Genomic DNA, 14,485 nt, shown 5'->3' with positions numbered 1-14,485 from the left:
ACACGCTTTATTTTCCGCTCTTCAGTCCACCACCACCAACTTCCGCGGTGGTGCACCGCCGTTTTCGTCGGAGAGGGAGAGAGAAATGGGTCAGGGAATGAGCTGCAGTAGCAGTGAGGAGCAGGGGCTGTTTGGTGCGGTGCAGTTCGGGGATTTGGAGATGTTTGAAGCCATTTTGAAAAGGGATTCATCCATCATTCATCGCTCGACCTCTTATGATCGCAACTCTCCTATTCATATCGCCGCCGCCAATGGCCAGATCGAGGTCAGAATCTTTAAAATGTCTTTTTGTTGTTGTTGAATGCTGATTTTTTTTGTGTGTCTGTTTTGTGAAATTGGGAATTTTGTTTTGTTTGCTTCAGATTTTATCATTGCTTCTCCACCGATCCGTGAAGCCGGATGTGTTAAATCGGTATAAACAGGTGAGCGATTGATTTATCTCAGTTCATTTTGGTGAAAAATTCTTCATCTTTAGTGTTGATTAGTTGTGTGATTGTTTGATCTTTGATTGTGTGTATAGACTCCATTGATGGTGGCTGCAATGCATGGAAAGATCTCCTGTGTAGAGAAGCTGATTGAGGCTGGGGCAAATGTATGCAATTTCCGTAACTGTTTCATCATTTATTGAATCAGTCAGAATAGGAATTTCTGGTCATACCTAATTTTGATTAAATCTTGTTAGATTTTGATGTTTGATACGCTTAATGGAAGGACCTGCTTGCACTATTCGGCTTACTACGGCCATTCTGATTGCCTCGAGGCCATTCTATCCGCTGCTCGAACCTCCCACGTCTCAGCTTCGTGGTAGGTTCTCGTTCAAGGGTCAGCTTTCCGTCACCAGTGACTAATTAAAATGAAATTTGAATGATATGTGAACGACTTTTGCAGGGGCTACTCTCATTTTGTGAACATTAGGGATGGAAAAGGGGCCACACCGTTGCACTTGGCAGCGCGTCAAAGTCGCCCTCAATGTGTTCATATGTTGTTGGATAATGGAGCCCTTGTCTGTGTTTCAACTGGCCGATATAGGTAATGTTTTCGTAGGCAGTGCTTTTATGCACTTGCTTCGTGTTTGTTTTGTTGTTTCGTACTTGATGATTTGTGCTCTGCAGCTTTCCTGGTAGTACTCCTCTTCATTTGGCTGCAAGAGGTGGCTCTCTTGATTGCATCAGAGAATTGCTAGCTTGGGGTGCTGATCGACTGCGGAGAGACGCTTCAGGGTATGTGATAAATATCGTGCATCACTTGAATTCGCTATTTCTTGACAGTGGTTTTGCTATTATTCAAGAACTCATTTTCTGTCCATTTATGTGCTTCTTGTTATATATCGTTGATTTAGTTGTTTCTACAGAAAAAGAAGATAGGAAAATGATGTTAATAGGAGACTAACCTCCATCTCTTGCTACATGATAGCTTATACGTGTGATGTTTTGGATGCAATTCAGGAGAATACCGTATGTGGTAGCTTCAAGGCACCGCCATGGAGAATGTGCGGCTCTTCTGAACCCTTCATCAGCAGAGCCTCTTGTTTGGCCGTCGCCTCTGAAGTTCATCAGCGAACTCAATCAGGAGGCAAAAGCTCTATTAGAACAAGCCTTGATGGAGGCTAACAGAGAAAGAGAAAAAACCATCTTGAAGGGAACGGTTTACTCTCTCCCGTCTCCATCAGCGTCCGACTCTGGAATTGATGACGATATATCTGAGGTAATCTATCTATCATGACTTATATCAAGAATCTAATTCAATAGAAATATTAATCTTGACTATGTCACTATGTAGGCAAGCGAAACAGATCTTTGCTGCATATGCTTTGATCAAGTTTGCACTATCGAGGTTCAAGCATGTGGCCATCAAATGTGCGCACAATGCACGCTCGCCTTGTGCTGCCACAATAAGCCCAAACCAACAACCTCTTGCCCTACCGTGCCTGTCTGCCCCTTCTGCAGGAGCAACATAGTCAAGCTCGTTGTGGCTAAGGTCAGGGTCGAGAATGACACTGAGCGTGACATCTGCTCCTCAAAGCCACGCAAGTCTTGGAGGTCGCGAAATTTGAGCGAGGGAAGTAGCAGCTTCAAGAGCCTCTCTGCAGTGGGGTCGTTTAGCAAGATGAGCCGGGGATCAGGCAAGTTCGCTGCCGGGGATGAGCTTCTTGATAAGCCATTGAGCCTTGAGACTTAGATTAGGCCGGGGATCAAGAACTTTGACCGGGTGAAACAAGCTTCGGATTGTCGAGAACTGCCATAAGGCTGGTATACATAGCTCTCTCTGCATCTGCTTTGTAGATTTCAAGACAAAATAAGCAAATGCATGTTTGCATGTTTTTGAATTTGGAGGTTTATTTGTTTCTGCTTTGTCACATTAGTCATTGGATTTACTTCCAAATTCAGGTTTATGAAGGTATTCTTTGGAAATCTTGATGATAATATTCAAGAATTGTCATTCATTTTTCTGCTGCTTTCCTTTGTAAAATTCATTTGTTTTAATCCAAAATGATGTAATCAGATTCTGTATATTTTGATGTTTGTATGAATTTTGTGGGAAACCAGAGATGAGAAAAAATGAAACTGAATTTTCTAATGTTGATGGTTGTGATGATGAATTGTCCCCCATCTTTGGTAAATTATTTTTGTCCTTGACCACAGTTATATTCTTGTTATGCTTATTTTGTGAGATGGGACATTGAGATAAGGTTATTTTTAAGGGGACCCATCTAAAATTATGATCTGTCCTACCTGCTGACATTTAATTATTTATTTATTTATTTTGGTGTATGTATTTTCTTTGGTATTGAATTATTTGTTGGAGACAGCTTCACGTGGTGCATGGTATGGCATGGCACGCGATTGGTTAGTTGTTTGACTTATTTTGATAATGATAATAACAATAACAATAACAATAATAATAATAATAATAATAATAATAATAATAATAATATAACATGTAATTAATTATGTGCATATTAATAGCATCGGTTGTAATTTATGATGCCACAAGTTGAAGTGCATCACTTCGTCAATTCATTTTTCTACAAAGAATAATGTGACAAAAAAAATTGAAGGGGTCAAACAATTTCTTATGTTGTTCACTTGGTTCAAATTTCGAACAATAGTATATTAATAAAGGTGTATGGGTTACACCATATAAAAAAATCACTATTGCTTTGGAGTTTGGAGTGTGGAGAAAGTGATGAATGAATATTCCTTCAATCCAAATGTATCGTGACAGACTTGAATTAGGTAAAAGAGAAGTAGCAGACGCCCATTTTCATTTAAATAATAATACTACTAATAAATTGTAAACATCCTAATCAAGTGAATGAAATATCCAAATACATGAAGCAAATTAATCTCAGTCTTCTCACGCGGGAACATTAAGTAAATCTATTTAAAATGGAAAAGTTTCAAAGATTTACTAAATCGAAAATATGTGCAAGTCACTGTGAAACTAATCAAAATTCAAAGACTAACTATTCATAATAAAAAAAGATTTGGATCTGAATTTGGTCTGTTTTATAGCATAGGGTTGGTCAATAAAAAATTCATTTTATCGAGAATATTGAAATCACTAAAGCAACTACTTTATTTACAGTGAAATTGTATTTGAAAAAATGAAATTAAATGATTTTTTCGCCTCTCATTTAAGTGAACCTTCTATCTTCATAGATTTTCTCAATTTAATTAACGAAAGATAAGTCTTTATTCATATTTTAAATATAAATCGTCATTTGAACCTTGCTTATAGATAAATGTATATAATTCAATCTCAAACACAATATATTAAATTGGTTACCTTTTCTTGTCTTTTTGCACACCGCTCACTTAGGAAGATATTTCAGAAAATGATATTAATTGTATATAGGTGGTAGTGGTTTGATTTCGTCAATTATACACCATACAAACAGTAGATGATAGGGTGGTTTTAAATTATTAAATTGATGATCTCACATGTTAACCACGGGAGGGAGCATTAAGGTCCTATTGCCCCCTAGTGTTAAGTTCCAATTTAATATCAACCATTAGATTATTTGGATAGACAGACTAGATTAAACTTTGCTAAATGAATCTGTGTTGCATTATTAGTCATAATCTGTACATTATATGGGTATAGTTGTAAAACAACACTGAATCACACACGTTTCAAAACGGAAGGAGCGAGAATTAAGCGGGATTTTCATAGACCTTCCATTTACTCACTCTCTCTCACACTCCAACCGTCTCATTCCTCAAGCCATGATTGAATTTCGTCTCCCCTTATCCACCCCAATTTCCAAACCCTAGCCGCCACTCAAAGCCACCGGAAATCAACCCTTGCATCGATTTTCGCCGTTAAATCAACCTCCCGCGCCGTTTCACAGTCGAAACGTCTCTCCTTCTGCGCGCGACCATCAAGTTCAAGGCGACAACAAGGTAGGGTTAAATGGTTCAATTTTTGGTAATACCCACTGTTAATCGCCGATTTTCACCACCGACATACCACCTAGTGGTCGATTCAATGTTTTCTCCCAAACAATATCACGGTTTTCGAACACGTTTTGGTCGATATTTTCGTAAATCATGAAACCGTGTGCATTTTTTTAGGGTTCTGTCCATTATTGAAGTTTGTAGTTAATTACTGGTTTACAATTATGTATTGGACGATTATGTAGAGGAAATGTTATCGGGTTTTGATTTTTGTTCGTCTCACAGATCCACAATGACAAAAAGAGACCGATCTTTCAAAAGCCAACCAACCCAGGCTGCAGGTGAGCAATCTATTGCATTTGCCTATAGAATTCATGGAGTAGTTGTACATTATTGTAAGCAGTGGTTTGCATTATGTATTTGGTTTAAGCTACATTAATCGGTGTAATAGAATGCTTGTAAATGGGTGAATGTTATATTCATTTGTGCATTATTTGATGGTTGTTGTACATTATATGCCAAGTAGTGTGCATTACATAATATAAATGTGATACATTATTGATACCTTCAATTATAAACATGTTCTGATGTCGTATTTTGGACAACTGTCAAGCACGCTAGGTTGGACATTGACGAAGCGGTTGACGATCTCATTCCTATTGCGATAGCGCAAAAGTTCTGGGAGAGATTGGCAGAGCAAGGGGCGGAGACGAGTACAACTCGTGAAGAGGCAGAGCCGAGGAAACCTAGAGGTAAGAAAGTTGACCATCTCTACTGTCGACGGACCCCAACCGAGTTCCTGAACTATTTAAAAAGCCTAACTCCACGGCAGAAGGAAGCTGTTCGTGAACTAGGTTTTGGAGCTATCCTCCATTTCAACATAAAGGAGATCCCGAGATACCTAGCCTATTGGGTTCTCACGACATTTAATCTAGCTCGGTGCCAGATTCCATTGTCTGGGGGTGAGAGCCTAACCCTGGATGAGGAGGACGTACATCTTGCAATCAGAATCATATTTTGAACAATAGCCGACTTGTGGCTTGGTCTGTTTTGAACAATAGCCGACTTGTGGCTTGGTGAGACTGATAAGACTAAGACAATGAATTGAATAATAAGACTAATCCAAAAAAACAAAACCAATAATGTTGTGAGGTGCAAAATACATCAATATTTCCTCTTGCCCTTACGCAGCTCTTTCTCCGCTGCCATCTCTTTAAGCATTGGACAATTTCTAGAGTCGTGATGGCCCATCTCATCGCACGCCTTACACCGTCTAAGAGGTCTAGTAGTCTCTTTAATAACCTTTTCTCTCTTGTAAATCAGACGGCTCGCGGAGCTGATAGCATGGCCCTTGGTCTTGACAATATCCAGAGGATGGACCTCAACTACCTCAGGCCTTACCATCACATAAAACTCTTCAATCAATCGTCTCTTTTCCGAGGCGGACGTTGTAGGAGTTCCAGTTTGAAGAGAATTACCAAGTTCTTTCACACCATCTACAAATGCACGAAGCACATCAATGTCCGTCACAAATCGTCGAAGAAAACCATAGAACATCGAAATCCCTTGATTTGAAACAGTTTGCCTATCGTCAACGATGGACGTGGTAGGTAGGACGTAATCAAACTGTCCATGTATAGCATTGGGTAACGGAGTCTTCATCCATATGCTTTGGCAGTATCTATCAGTAATTTTTTTCACTTCATTGTTCCTGAACAAAAAAAAAGATATAGCTGCACAAATATCCATGTCTACCGAAAAGTTTGCATTCACACGAGTATGAGTCATCAGTCTTATCGTGTCTCACAAAATGCGAATTGTGATTGTTGTCCCCAAGCTTGTAGGTGTCAACCATATCTGTAGATGAAAAACCAAGCACGCGGCATCTGTCATTACCCTCAATAATTTCTTTTTGTATTTTCTTGAACATACTATCGGTGTACAGCGTCGAAACATGTTTCTCGAATGGCAAGGTAGTGACCAATATAGGCAGGACAATTGCATCGTGGTAGTCCAACTTTGTTCTAGAGTTCCGCTGGAATTCAACGGCATTGTTGAGATTCAAGTAGAATTCGGCAATGTTAGCTCGGGGCTTCAAAATTTTTTTGTAGAAGCTGTTCTCCGATTCAGATATGGACGTAGTCCTAATCATCGAACCAAGTGGAAAATCTCTGAAGTACGTCGGTATCCAGAATTGCCTATAGTCGTACAATGTGTTGAACCAGTCAACGATTCCAGCCCATGACGTTCCACCACTCCATTCCACACCTTTTCAAATTCGTTGGGTTCAAGTAGGTCCGACCAAAAGCAGGCATTGAATTCTTTCTTGAAATCTTCGTCCCTCAGCAACCTGTTTGGAACCTTGGTGGCCAACTTATGCATTATATGCCACATACACCATCGGTGTCGAGTGCCAACAAGAACCTCTTCAATAGCTGATCTCATTCCCAAGTCTTGATCTGTTACGATCATTTTGGGTGCAACACCCATGCATTCAACGAAATGTTTGAACAACCAAGCAAATACCCATGTTTTCTCATTGCACACCAATCCAGCGGCGAAGGTTACAAGTCTTCCATGATTGTGCTTTCCCGTGAAAGGTGTGAAGATCATACAATACATGCGTATCACAAGCAAAGTAATGTATCATTAGCTACGAATAATGTATAGGACATGCGTTGTAATGCAGAGACAGTGCATTGTAATGTAACTGTAAGTAGTAAGTTAATAACAGAATAATGTGTATACCTATTTGTGTTATATGTAGAGTCAAACACAACAATATCACCAAACATATGGTAATTCATTTTCATCAAACCATCGCACCAAAAGAGAGCAACCAACTGGTTACTAGCGTTGACTTCATAGTGATATGTGAACGCCTCAGACATTTCCTTCTTCTCAGCCATATCATCCAACAACATTTGCACGTCGAACCCATGTGCGTATGCTTTGATGTCTCAAGAAGCGTTCCTGATATCCCCGACAGTGCAACCGACAAGTTCAAACCCACCGAGAATTTCCTTCAACGCCTTAAAGGTAAGTGTGGGGCCTATATTAGCCTTGGAACAGACAAGAATGAATTTATGGTGTACATCATCCAACTTTCGATTTGGTGCCATAAAATGCTGATGCTCAACCTCAACCATATAATGGTTATGAACCTCGTTGAACTCCTGAATAATATAATCTGGAAGTCCTCCTTCGGAGAAGAACTTGAACAATATTCTCGTTTTACAACCACAACGCGTGGATAACCGTCTGCGTTTCATAGAAAAACTAGAACGTGCATTCAATTGGTCATCCTCGTTCGACTTTTTGATGCCTTCCCTATTGCCTACAACATAATACCAAGTAGTAACACCGTCCGTCTTCCTTATTCCTTGTTTGCGGGTATCAAAACCAACAACGCGGGCATAAACATCGTAAAATGCAAAAGTGAAATCTAGTGATTGGAACTTCTGACCGACGACGGGCTTCAATTCTGGAGAACATTCAGGTACAACCAACACTGTATAAAATCACAAAAAAAACGACTCAGCAAACATATACATTACAATTCTTACATCGTCCATTACTGAGTCAATAACATCCATTACACAGAAATCTTTGTACATTATGTTTATCAGTTAAAACTACTCCCTAGCCGAGCTGATATCTAAACCCTAGAGGAATGACTGAAACTCGTGGACTTTGGCGACGGTTGTGTTGCTGACTCCATACTACACCCTAGCCCCAAGGATTGCTAAACCCTTGGGGAATGAATGAATGAAACGTGTCCCAAACAATCAAACACTACCAATCTTAAATTACTCATGAAATTGTATAACACAACCAAACAAAACGGCTCAGAAAACATATACATTGCAGTTCACACATCGTCCATTATAGAGTCAATAACATCCATTACCCAGTAATATTTGTACATTATTTTTATCAGTTAAAACTACTCCCTAGCCGCGCTGATATCTAAACCCTAGAAGAATGACTAACACTCATAGATATTGAGGAATCACTATCAGTTGCGTAAATTAAATGGGTATTGATCTAGAAAATTAGACAAGCAATGAGGAAATTAGTGAAAATAACAGTTTATATAGCATTACTAATAATTATACTTCACGCAAACTATATGACAATAACATAAGATATATCTCATATATTAGGATAAAGCCTATAATTTTTGCAGAAAATATATTCCAAAATACACTTGTCTAAAAGTCTCCTTGCTGTTACGATTTAAAACACAACACTCAAAAACAAATCAAACAGTTACACAGATTGCAGCCTGTCAGTGTCACCATGTTGAGAATGGGGCTTATCTGTGCAAGAAATGATAGGAAAAAAAACAAGATTAGTAAAGATTCGATAAATGTCAATTCTTGAATGATTCATTCAAGGGGGCTGCAAAAGTGTGTTGTTTGGAAGCATTAAACACCTTTGATTCGATTCATAACTGACTCGTCCAGATTGAATCGATCGTCAGCCTCGAGTCCATCAGACAAGGTCCGAGCTCAGCGGTTAAAAACATCAGGAAAACCCCCTGTAAAAATGATGTGATAATTGATGATTACGACGACATGTTGATGGTGGAAGATGCAACGAAACACTTAAGATAATGTTTCTAGAGAGAATTGGTGGCATGACTGTATGATCACATGTGGACTGGCTTATTTTTTTAACAGTTAAAAGGGAAGCAGACTTTTTACCAGTTTTATGGAGTGCATGAGGTTGGTGATTTCTGGTGACGCACCACCAAAAGAGCCTCATCGGAATCGGGCATCCTCTGTTCTCGGTTTAGATAACACGTGGGGCGGGCTCTCCAGTTTTAGCTTTAGGCATTATGTAAAAGATGAAAAGAGCTTTTGATGGATAATGATCACAATCTGCAAGGAAGATATGCATCTGTTGCAAAGAACTCCTTCAGATTTCTTAAAATTCCTTTGTCGTAAGGGTTAATGAATTGTGCGTCGGGATGGGGCTGGCCTGTACAATATAATAATGCGACTAAGAACTGGCAATGGTGTGAACTAAGTTCAACTAAAGCATATCTGCATTTAACATGAGATACCAAAGAAAAATTGCAGTAACTTACCTTCATGGGGTATGACTTTACTCCGGAATTCTGGATAATTTTTCCAATTTATCTGCAATAATTTGTACAGATCAACTATTTATGTGCACGTTTTGTTCTTATCAATTTCCAGCATCAGGCATGTTACTTCTCTAACTCTGTTATAATGCAGACAACCTAAGTAATAATTATTCTCATGTGACAAGAAAGCAAGCAAGTAATGCCAACTGCAAACCACTTGAGCATTTCATATATCATCTTGGCCTTTTGCCAAAGGACCCTTCAGTTTTTGAACTGCTGTTTAAAATTGAAACCCATTTGAAAGCGGCCCTTCCCGGGCATCATAGCATAATTTTTTTAAATAAAATAAACATGGAATCCATGCACCGTATATATCCAGAACCCAAAATATAGTTGATCTATCTAATCAAGATCTGCTCAAAAGTTGCATTTATAATAGGCAGAACACAAGCACAATTTAATTCAGCTGCCCCCTTCTAGTTGGGTGGGAAATAAAGTAAACTAGCCCTAACTGTATTCCCCTTTCTGTATTTCGAGTGAAAAGCAGCTTTCAACCCCAAGTGTATTCCAACATCAAATGCTAAGGTTCATGCATAGTTTGAATTATCAAGCACTACCAGTTCGTAGAAGCTGAATCTCTTTGCTCTAACATGTTAATAAAGCTTACCCATTCATCAGTTTTGATGTTAAAACATGCGCAATGGACATGCCACATTATGAAAACCACCTAAGAGACGAAGAAGTTATCTGTTAGATGAAAACATGAGCTATCATACAAAGATTTTGACTGGATTTGACAAATATAAATTACAACAGTACTAGCACAACCTAACAAGGGTTACCTGCCAAACCACTTGAATCACGCAAAATAATGCCGTACCAACAACCAAGTTTCTCAATGTAATAGGCTGGAAGAGTTAAATCATGTTTGACAGAAAACTAGTTATCCAACGATCCAACCAATGCAGCAAAGACAACATGATGCTAATGAATGCATCAACTGGCTAGAACTGGAGAAATATGACTTACCTTTTCTCCAATTTCTTTTGAGGTCTCAGACTTAGCTGTAACTGTAGCTCAGAGGATTAAATAAAAGACTTGAGATTAGATTGAGAAGAAAATGCAGAGGGGTGTTGATAAATAAGATTAAAACTATACACTTGCATACCAGTTCGGGTTCTCCTAAGTCCTAAGCAAGTATTCCCATATTTCTACAACTAGGAACTTACTCCCTCCGCCCCACAAGAATATGCATTTTCTAATTTTGGAAAGTCTTTTCTCTCGAATGAGGTGGGACCCATTCTCCACTAATAATACTTTACTTACTTTTTCTCTCTACATCTCTCTTACTTTACCAATTTTACATTAAAACCCGTGCCGTCCTCAAAGTGCATATTCTTTGGGGACGGAGGGAGTATATTTTTCCATGGCTGACAGCTTACAAGAAGAATACAATGCATGTGGCGAATTAAAATGTGTCTATTTTAGACATTTATTACTTTTCTATCAAACCTCATTTACCTGAAAAAAGGAGTTTCCTGATAACTGCCACAAATATACTTAATAAAGTTCTTAGCTATGCTAAATCCTAATTCTTAAGGTATATCTTCTTTCCTCACATCTACACGAAATACTCCACATAAGAAAAAGTAAAAGTGAGGTGATGGTTTGAACTCACAATGTGAAGCACACACTACAAAAGAAGCCTCAGATATTGCAAAACCAACAACAAGCATGATAAAAAGAGCATGATTTCTTTGACCTGCATGGCAGCCATAAATTTCCAAATCTATAAAACAAATACCAACAATATGAATAGTTGAACTATAAACACTTCAGAAACAGTGATATCTTCAACAACAAAAAATTAATAGGCAAAGCATGATGCAATTACCTATACAGTTTCCAAAAGCAGGACAATGATGATCAAGTCCCATAACATAATTCTTGCAGTACCTGCAATATCTTACCCTCCTGTATCTAGTAAATTCCTGAATAAAGTATACAGTTTAGAACGCAGAGAACTGTATGGTGAAAATCATGCAGAATCTGTGTTTATCTAGTGTAAACAAGCTCTTTTGAAAGAAGATTCCAGTAGCTTGGCTCATATGGAACCCTATGTCTAGGTTTCTCCACCACTTCATGCAGCTTTGTCGTGATACAAGCTAGGCAACATATATGTCGAATTTATCCAATTGTTCAAATTTAGGTCATTGTTTAGCAAACTCTATCCATAAATGGGTTGAGTCAAGGGAAACCAATGAGAAAGATTTGATCATAGATGAACTAAAGAGAACAAGAAATAAAATGACCTAAGGTCTAAGAACACTCTTATGTTACCCATTCTCTTCAGTTGGATAGCTGCTAAAGAACAACAGAAAGCATAAGCCATTCTAAGATAAGTATTACCCAATCTGAATTCTTAGTGGCAATACAATTCAGGTTAACATAAAAAACTACCTAAGATAATCATAACTATAAACTTTCAAATGATATCACGATTCACCCTTATTTTATGTGATACCCCTGAATGTTAGTTATTGTTAGAATGAATCTGCAGAACAAAACTAAAAGCAAGTAGAGCTGAGTCTGGACACACTGCATCCCAAATTTGGGAGTGTAGATGGTAAATGGCACAATAGGTATCTCTTTAGATAAGGATAAGAGAGAACAAACATCATACTTCTTCAGCTGGGGACTCTTGATGTGCAACTGAAGTTGAAACTTTCAATTCCTACTCAAAAACAATAGTATTACCTATAAGTTATGGTGGTAAATTGAAAAGCATAATATAAACGAATAATCAAACTTGTGCCACCTCTCCATGGGATTTAATTTCCTCGATAGAATTCTGACCAGATAGGTGAGCGCAAGAATGATGGGTCAAAAATCCAGGGTCTGATAACATAATACTGCAACCAATAGTATGATGTAAGAATACGACTGTTATGAACAAATGATCACAAGATATAAGAAACATACAAACAAAACATGCTGAGATACATAAAATTCAGATTTATTGCATCTCTACCAAGAACATGTAAGAATCATTGACTGGCAAGTAAGCAACTTACCAGCATAGGCCGATTAACACCATAATCATTTCAATGTTCATTACAATGTCCAACAAAGATGAAATAACTGCATTAAGTAAAGAAATAGCATTACTGATATGTAAACACAAAAATATTACGCATAACTGCATTTGTTAGAAAACAAGGCAAATACAATACAAGCACCTTCCAACTACAGCTATATATATGTCAAAATAAATATTCCAACCTCAAATTTGCATCACTAAAGAAACTATTTAAGGAGTCTCGATAGATTCCCTGCACATTCATCAGTGAAGATCATGTAATTTTCCAACTAAGCAAGCACTTAAACTTTTACACATTTGGACAAGAACTTGAGCTACAGCAGTTAATTTGAAGAATCAAAATAGGACCTCGGCGAACCACAGATATGTAAATAGCCCATACGAAAAGAATGCTGAAGAAAACAAAAGCTGGCGCCGAAGCCCTCACTCCAGCAACCCTCTTGCACAATCTCCCCAATCCCATCACGAGTACGAGCAACACCGCTGCAAAATTGGATGAAAAAGAACACACAATTCAAAATTATTGCATCCAATCGAAACTCGATGTCCATGCTTAAGAAGAATTTTACACAAACAGGATAAGAACTATAACCTGAGAGAGGAAGAAGGGAGAGGAAGGATGAAGCTGGGAGGAAGAAAGGGAGCAAAGAGAAGGAGAAGTGTGTAAAGGAAACTGAGATCAAAGAAACCAAGCAACTAACTATGGAAGATTTGTTCCATTTTGGATTGTGGCGTGGGATAATTTCTTCTTCTGGTTGTAGCATTTCGTCAAAAGACTCAAAATTAGGGTTCCGATTGAGAAATCTATTTCGTTGTTTTCAGTAGTAACAGTACTAATTTGTTGGGGCGAAACAAAATTTTCCCACAAAAATAAGTTAGTGAAGTGTAAAAGTTTGGAAACCATTTGTTTTTATACTTCATCCAAAAATAGCACAACTTGAAGCAATAGAATAAGAAAAGATAAAAAAAAATTAATGCTTGAAGCAATAGAATAAGAAAAGATAAAAAAAATTAATGAAAATAGTACTCCCTCCGTCCCCCAATTTGAGTCACTCTTTTCCATTTCGGGCTGTCCCCGAATAAGAGTCACTCTTCTCACTTACCATTTTTAGACATCAAAATTATCCCTAATGTTTAGCAAATTTTACAAAAACTGCCATTATGTACATTAAAAAAAGGCAAATTGAAAACCCATTAGGGTTTGAGTCAACTCCCTCTCACTCTCGATTCATTCTACCTCCTTCACTCTCTCTCATTCATCCACTCTCTCTCATTAATCCTCTCCCCCTCCGCCTCACTCACTCTCCCCCTCCGCCTCCCTCCGAATATGGACAGTATCGTCCTGAAACACCGATGGACTGGGTCGTCCGACGCTCTCGACGGATCTGAAACCGAAGATCCGTCCGACGCTCTCAACGGATCTGAAACCGAAGCTCCGGCTAAATGTTTCGACAGATCTGAAACTCAGCCTCCGTCCGAGGGCGTCTACGGTTCTGAAATTCTACCTCCGTCCCCATTAATCGACGGATCTGAAACTCAGGTGGAGGATCGGTTTGGTTGGAGGTTGCTACTTTCGCGCTGCAGAGCGCGGTATTGTGTTTAATTCTGGTTAGATTTAGTTGAAATCGTTCAATGGCAGACCGTTCTTTTTTCAATTCAAATATGTTGGAATTGTTTGTTTTCTTTGGAATTGTTTATTGTTGGAATTGTTGGAATTGTTTATTGTTGGAATTGTTTGTTTTCTTTGCATTTGTTCAATGGCAGATTTAGTTGGAATTGTTTGTTTTCTTTGCATTTGTTTATTGTTGATCATACTTTTGTTTAGATGCTCTTTACTTACGTCGTGCACCCTTGGGTTCCAGGTCAGTGAATGGGGGCAGTTGATTGTTG

General features: G+C 38.4%; 3 protein-coding genes across 8 annotated transcripts; 1 reads left to right on the top strand and 2 right to left on the bottom strand.

The window, feature by feature from the left end:
• LOC121744865 (putative E3 ubiquitin-protein ligase XBAT31) lies at nucleotides 1-2,577 on the top strand. The gene is made up of 8 exons (XM_042138542.1): nucleotides 1-265; nucleotides 363-422; nucleotides 521-592; nucleotides 683-804; nucleotides 889-1,029; nucleotides 1,113-1,220; nucleotides 1,446-1,704; nucleotides 1,780-2,577. Exons 1-8 carry the CDS (start codon nucleotides 86-88, stop codon nucleotides 2,176-2,178), a joined length of 1,341 nt encoding a protein of 446 aa, XP_041994476.1. The 5' UTR covers nucleotides 1-85; the 3' UTR covers nucleotides 2,179-2,577.
• Nucleotides 2,578-5,564: 2,987 nt separating this feature from the next.
• Nucleotides 5,565-7,324, bottom strand: LOC121744691. The gene is made up of 3 exons (XM_042138277.1): nucleotides 7,149-7,324; nucleotides 6,176-6,598; nucleotides 5,565-6,111 (listed from the first exon to the last, which is right to left on the bottom strand). Exons 1-3 carry the CDS (start codon nucleotides 7,322-7,324, stop codon nucleotides 5,565-5,567), a joined length of 1,146 nt encoding a protein of 381 aa, XP_041994211.1.
• Nucleotides 7,325-8,533: 1,209 nt separating this feature from the next.
• LOC121744256 (palmitoyltransferase ZDHHC12-B-like) lies at nucleotides 8,534-13,455 on the bottom strand. Of its 6 annotated transcripts, none has more exons than XM_042137730.1 (14): nucleotides 13,188-13,455; nucleotides 12,944-13,078; nucleotides 12,570-12,636; nucleotides 12,314-12,407; nucleotides 12,179-12,229; nucleotides 11,390-11,486; nucleotides 11,174-11,257; nucleotides 10,525-10,565; nucleotides 10,338-10,403; nucleotides 10,163-10,222; nucleotides 9,496-9,547; nucleotides 9,110-9,386; nucleotides 8,839-8,943; nucleotides 8,534-8,722 (listed from the first exon to the last, which is right to left on the bottom strand). In XM_042137730.1, exons 1-12 carry the CDS (start codon nucleotides 13,357-13,359, stop codon nucleotides 9,280-9,282), a joined length of 1,026 nt encoding a protein of 341 aa, XP_041993664.1. In that variant the 5' UTR covers nucleotides 13,360-13,455; the 3' UTR covers nucleotides 8,534-8,722; nucleotides 8,839-8,943; nucleotides 9,110-9,279. The 6 variants fall into 6 exon arrangements, with proteins under 6 accessions (XP_041993664.1, XP_041993670.1, XP_041993668.1 ...); XM_042137736.1 differs by lacking the exon at nucleotides 13,188-13,455 and adding an exon at nucleotides 12,778-12,827 and having other exon boundaries at nucleotides 12,944-13,081; XM_042137734.1 differs by lacking the exon at nucleotides 13,188-13,455 and having other exon boundaries at nucleotides 12,570-12,827; nucleotides 12,944-13,081.
• Nucleotides 13,456-14,485: the final 1,030 nt, after the last annotated feature.

This window comes from Salvia splendens, chromosome 8 (assembly GCF_004379255.2).
Source record: "Salvia splendens isolate huo1 chromosome 8, SspV2, whole genome shotgun sequence".
Lineage (NCBI taxonomy): Eukaryota > Viridiplantae > Streptophyta > Magnoliopsida > Lamiales > Lamiaceae > Salvia > Salvia splendens.
The sequence above is the reverse complement of the archived record's forward strand: the minus strand, read 5'-3'. Positions and strand labels throughout refer to the sequence as shown.

Coding starts and splice junctions, on each gene's coding strand:
- LOC121744691 (XM_042138277.1), bottom strand. CDS start 7,324: ATGTTGTTGGATGATATGGCTGAGAAGAAGGAAATGTCTGAGGCGTTC. Junction 6,599..7,148: donor TCTACATATAACACAAATAG/GTATACACATTA, acceptor GTACGACTATAG/GCAATTCTGGATACCGACGT. Junction 6,112..6,175: donor AAGACTGATGACTCATACTC/GTGTGAATGCAA, acceptor TTTTTTGTTCAG/GAACAATGAAGTGAAAAAAA.
- LOC121744865 (XM_042138542.1), top strand. CDS start 86: ATGGGTCAGGGAATGAGCTGCAGTAGCAGTGAGGAGCAGGGGCTGTTT. Junction 805..888: donor TCCCACGTCTCAGCTTCGTG/GTAGGTTCTCGT, acceptor CGACTTTTGCAG/GGGCTACTCTCATTTTGTGA. Junction 1,221..1,445: donor CTGCGGAGAGACGCTTCAGG/GTATGTGATAAA, acceptor GATGCAATTCAG/GAGAATACCGTATGTGGTAG.
- LOC121744256 (XM_042137730.1), bottom strand. CDS start 13,359: ATGCTACAACCAGAAGAAGAAATTATCCCACGCCACAATCCAAAATGG. Junction 12,637..12,943: donor CATATCTGTGGTTCGCCGAG/GTCCTATTTTGA, acceptor TACTTAATGCAG/TTATTTCATCTTTGTTGGAC. Junction 10,404..10,524: donor CAAAAGAAATTGGAGAAAAG/GTAAGTCATATT, acceptor TAACTCTTCCAG/CCTATTACATTGAGAAACTT.